The sequence below is a fragment of the Cebus imitator genome, unplaced genomic scaffold (genome assembly GCF_001604975.1).
Source record: "Cebus imitator isolate Cc_AM_T3 unplaced genomic scaffold, Cebus_imitator-1.0 Scaffold117, whole genome shotgun sequence".
Lineage (NCBI taxonomy): Eukaryota > Metazoa > Chordata > Mammalia > Primates > Cebidae > Cebus > Cebus imitator.
In genome coordinates this window covers 4,216,748-4,221,816 of record NW_016107432.1, presented here as the reverse complement: position 1 = coordinate 4,221,816, position 5,069 = coordinate 4,216,748, and the positions used below count along the sequence as shown (strand labels likewise).

General features: G+C 58.9%; 1 protein-coding gene across 1 annotated transcript in view; it reads left to right on the top strand.

The window, feature by feature from the left end:
* Nucleotides 1–5,069, top strand: part of LOC119472739 (lateral signaling target protein 2 homolog) — a 35,251-nt gene that overhangs the window by 3,605 nt on the left and 26,577 nt on the right. Inside the window, exons 3-4 of the mRNA XM_037742141.1 lie at nt 16–153; nt 234–323. Coding sequence (XP_037598069.1) covers nt 16–153; nt 234–323 — 228 coding nt within the window. The remainder of the gene's footprint in view (nt 1–15; nt 154–233; nt 324–5,069) is intronic.

Genomic DNA, 5,069 nt, shown 5'->3' with positions numbered 1-5,069 from the left:
GCCCCGGCCTTCTAGGACCAAGGTGGAACTGGCAGATGGAAAGGTCAAGTTTGAGCCCCCCCCCGGGGCATTCCAAGAAGAGCGAGGCCGTTTCCTCCCGCCCCAGCCCTTCAAACAGAAGGACTGGGGTGGCGTGTGTCGCCTCCTGACGTGGTGCCCGTCCCTGCTGGGGCCTGGCCTCTGGCTGTGGTGGGCCAGCCCTCACCCTGCTCACTGTCCACCTCCCCGGACAGGGCACTGGACTTCGGGTACCTGACCCAGGACATGATTGATGACTACGAGCCGGCCCTCATGTTCAGCATCCCCAGGCTGGCCATCGTATGGTGAGTGCCCCCTGCGCCTGCGGCCTCTGCAGGAACCTGCGGATGGGCAGAGCTGACGGTGCCAGGGCCCGGGTGGGGCTGGTCCTCGGTGCCTGCCACCCCACCGTGGCTGTCCGCTGCCCCAGGTCAGTCAGGCAGGCCGGCTGTTGGCCCTCAGTGGATCGGGGCCACGTGTCCTGTGTGCCCCTGTTCACTTTGCTGGTGAGGGAGGGAGGCTCTGCCACCTGCTACCTGCCACTGGACAGGTGAGATCCATGAACTCTCAATAGTCACAGGAGACCATGAAGGTCACACGGGGTCACACCCAGAATCGAATGGCCACGCAGGGGCTGTGGGAGGTGGACTTGGTGGTCACAAGAGGAGGAGGTAACCCCCGGGTCCCTCGGGAGGATGCAATTGGCTTGTTTGAATAATTTGGGGGCTGCCAGGGAGGTGACGTGCATTGGATGAAGGGCAGGTGGGGGCAGTCGGCCTGGCTGGCGGAGATGCCTGCGTGGAGCCTTCCTGACAGCGGGACCTGCCGGGTAGAAAGGGGACCTCCAGGCAGCCTGCACAGCCATGGAGGTGGGTGGGGCTCTAAGACATGAGGACAGCGCACCGAAACTTAGGCCTGAAATTCACCCAGGCAGGAGGCGTTCACCTACTCAGCATCTCTGAGCTGCTTGGGGACAAGGTTGGAGCCCAGGTGTTCTGGGGCTTGGCCCCTGCTGCCCAGCCACACCGTCTCCAGATGGGATTCCCCATCCCCCTGCTAGGCAGGTGGTCCCGGGCGCAGAGGAGTGAGTGGGCCACAGAGAACTTAATGAAACTTTGCAGCTGGGGAGGGCGTCCAGTGGGCATCGGCCTGCTGTGTTGGACTGGGCAGAGTGGGGTCGGGAGCCCTCGCGAGAGATGCCCTGTGGAGATGCGGATGTCAGTGAGGTGGTCCAGGAGTGTGGGTGGGCACAGAGGCCAGGACTGGTCCAGGCTCAGGCCATGGAGAGACCTCACTGAGACCATGCTGAGGACCCCGGGGACCCTAGGGCACGGGCACACGTGGCAGTGCCGCGTTCAGCAGTTGAGCATGGACACCCCCTCTCGTGGGAAATGGGGGTGAGAGGTGGGCGCAGGTGGAGCAGTGGCGGTGCAGTGGGCTGGGTCCCTCAGCGGGGCCTGCGGGGGACGGAGGGACTTCACCCTGAGAAGCATCGAACACCCCTGTAGGAGCGGCAAGCCCGGGGTGGAGTGCTGCTGGGACGAGTCCAGACCCGTGGGCCAGGCCGCCTGCTCAGCTAGGCCAGCAACGAGGTGGCCTTGAGGGAAGTGTCCTGGGTGCCACCTCCTCAGGGAGGGCTCCCGCGTGGTCTCTGATCTGCCGGCACGGCACTGCTCCCCGGAGCCCCCTCCCACAGCTCTGCGCCTGGCCTGATCCTGTGCTGTGCTCTCCCAACCTCATCAAGGTGGCATCTCTCACAAAGTCAGCAAACCAGAGGGAGGGAGCCTCGGAAATCCTCCTCCCACGTTAGAGTCAGAGACCCTCCCTTTGCCTGAAGATCTACGGCTGGGGGGCAACTTAGAGGGAGTGTCCTGGCGCCAAGAGGCCACTTGGGCACAGAGCGCCTTCCCAAGGCCACAGAATTTGGTGACCTTGTTTTTCTTTTCTAAGCAATTGTCTCTCTGAGGCCACACTCACTTTGAAGAAAATGACAGGCAATTTTGGTCCTTATTCTTCTCTTTGTTTAAAAAACAGAACACCAAAAGCAATGTCAATAAAAGCCAAGATAGACAAATAGGATCTAATCAAACTCCAGAGCTTCCGCACGGCAAAAGAAACCATCAGTAGAGTGAGCCGGCAACTAAGATAATGGGAAAAAATTTTTGCAGTCTACTCATCTAACAAAGGGCTGATATCCAGAATCTACAAAGAACTAAAACAGATTTACAGGAAGAAAACAACCCCATTCAAAAGTGGGTGAAGGATATGAACAGACACTTTACAAAATAAGACATACATGAGGCCAATAAATATATGAGAAAATGCTCATCATCTCTGGTCATTAGAGAAATGCAAATCAAAACCACATTGAGATACCATCTCACGCCAGTTAGAACGGTGATCATTAAAAAATCTGGAGACAACAGATGCTGGAGAGGATGTGGAGAAATAGGAACACTCTTACACAGTTGGTGGGAGTGTAAATTAGTTCAACCATTGTGGAAGACAGTGTGGCAATTTCTCAAGGACCTAGAAATAGAAATTCCATTTGACCTAGCAACCCCATTACTGGGTATATATCCAAAGGATTATAAATCGTTCTACCATAAGGACACGTGCACACGAATGTTCATTGCAGCACTGTTTACAATAGCAAAGACCTGGAACCAACCCAAATGCCCATCAGTGATAGACTGGACAAAGCAAATGTGGTACACATACACCATGGAATACTATGCAGCCATAAAAAACGATGAGTTCGTGTCCTTTGTAGGGACTTGGATGAATCTGGAAACCATCATTGTCAGCAAACTGACACGAGAACAGAAAGCCAAACACTGCATGTTCTCACTCATAGGTGGGTGTTGAACAATGAGAACACATGGACACAGGGAGGGGAGCATCACACACTGGGGGCAGTTAGGGGGGTAGGGGAGAGACAGCGGGGGGTGGGGAGGGATAACATGGGGAGAAATGCCAGATATAGTATGCACCTAAAGTAAAATTAAAAAAATAAGATAAAATAAAAATAAAAACAGAACAGCAAAGATCCTGTGAGCCGGCCTTGTTTCCACCGGGCAGGTGCAGGGGACTGTGGGCCTTCCCCTCAGGAACAGGCGGCTCCTTGTCCCAGGGCACCCGCAGCACCATCAGCTGCGCTGCTGTCCTATAAAGCTCCTGGGAGGGCTTGCCCACGCATGCCCATGCCCACGCGCCAGGGGACCCTGACTGGACTTCCTCTCAACGGTCGGGTCTGCCGCATGCAGGTGACCCTCCCGCGGTCTGCCCCCAGGCACACTGTGCTTCTGGACTTTCACACTGAGCCTGCTCTCCCGAGTACAGAATTTGCCCGAGTACAGGCGACCGCAGGACAGTGGCCACTTCCCCCAACCAGTGTCATCTATGCCCCATTTGCCCACCTCAGTCCACCCGCTGGTGGCCAAACCTCTGCTCTTCCTTCTGTCCTAAGCCCTCATCCTGGGAGATGGGGGGGAGGGGAGGTGGAGGAGGCAGGGGGAGATGGGGGGCGACCGCGGTAGGGAGACCAGGGGAGGGAGGTGGGGGAGGTGGGGAGCAACTGGGGGAAGGAGGTGAGGGGGTGCAGGGGGTCAGGGAAAGGGGACAGGGGAGGCCAGTGCAGGAGGAGGCTGAGGGAGAGAGGTAGAGGAGGGAGGCTGGGCCTTCTGTTGGAAGAGGCTTTGTCCCGGGGTTCCCCTCCTGGAGGCACTGGTGTGGAGTCCCCTTGGGCTCAGGACAGAGGGAGGGCCTGGAAAGGGAGCCAGAGACCCCCCCCAGAGGTGAAGGGGGCTTGGAGTGCACAGGTGGGAGGAAGGCCAAGCCAGCACAGGAGCCCGGAGTCCAGGGAACAACGCGTAGGAGCCCACAGCCGGAGTCCAGGGAGCAGGACTTTCCAGTGGGGTGGCCAGCTTCGAAATCCCCAGAAGCAGGCATCTAACTTTGAGCCAGGCTGTGGATCTGAGGAGTGGAGGGGTGCACCTGGCTGCCATTGCTACCCTCCGTGTGGGGAGTGAGTGCTAAGCAGGCAGTTCCTTCTGAGGCTGCCACCCCACCATGCTCACTGGGGCCCCGCAGCCCAGCACACCAGGGTCTCCCGGGTCTCGTTCCTCCTCGCCTGAAGCGGCCACTCTGAGCCAGACAGGCAGAGGCCACAGCTGCCCAGGGTGGGGCCCAGGACCCGCTCCTTCTTGTGTTGATTCAGTGAGCAAGTATTGAGTGCCTACTGCATACCTCGCCCTGTGCTTGTCCAGGGAGATGGACAGGTAAGCAGATCCACAGTGCTGTGGAACGTTCTGGATGCTGGAAGGGGGACTCAGTACAGGAACCCCATGGGGTGGACAGGAGCTAGAGGTGTGAGGGAGAGGCTCCCCAGGGCAGCCGGGAGGTGGGAGGCATGTGGGTGGCAGGTAGGGGCACACTGGCACAGGCAGAGTGTGCTTGGGCATGATCAGGGCTCTGGTGAGGACAAGGGGCCACAGGAACTTCTGCAGAAATGGAGACCCCTGCAGCCTATGTCCTGGGCCACGCCCTGGCAGGATTCTGTCTGGAAAGTGGGTATCCTGGGATCCCCAGGTCACCCCCAAGGAGCAGTGAGAGCAGAGGGGAGGCGGGGCACTGAGTGGACTGGACCAGTGCAGATCCCAGGCCCTCTCTACCCTCCCTTCCTCCCCAGCCCCCTCTTCCACTGCCCACATGGCCTGAGGGAAGGTCGCTGCATCCTCTTCAGGGGCCCTCGCCCATCCACCTGCCGAAACAGAAGGCGTCACCTCGGCCCTGCTCAGACCCTTGCTGGAGCTCCCACCATGATCTGCTGCACCAAGCCCACACCCAGCCTGGCTCCACAGTCCCCACGCACCCTTGGCCCAGGGTTTCCACCGAGCTGTCTCCTTAGCTCCCGTTTCCCCTTGGCTGTCCTTTCCCTGCTGACCTACTGTCCCCCCCACACTGTCCCCCCACCACACTATGCCCTCCACCACGCTATCCCCTCCATCACGCAGTCCCCTCCACCACACTGTCCCCCCACCACACTGTCC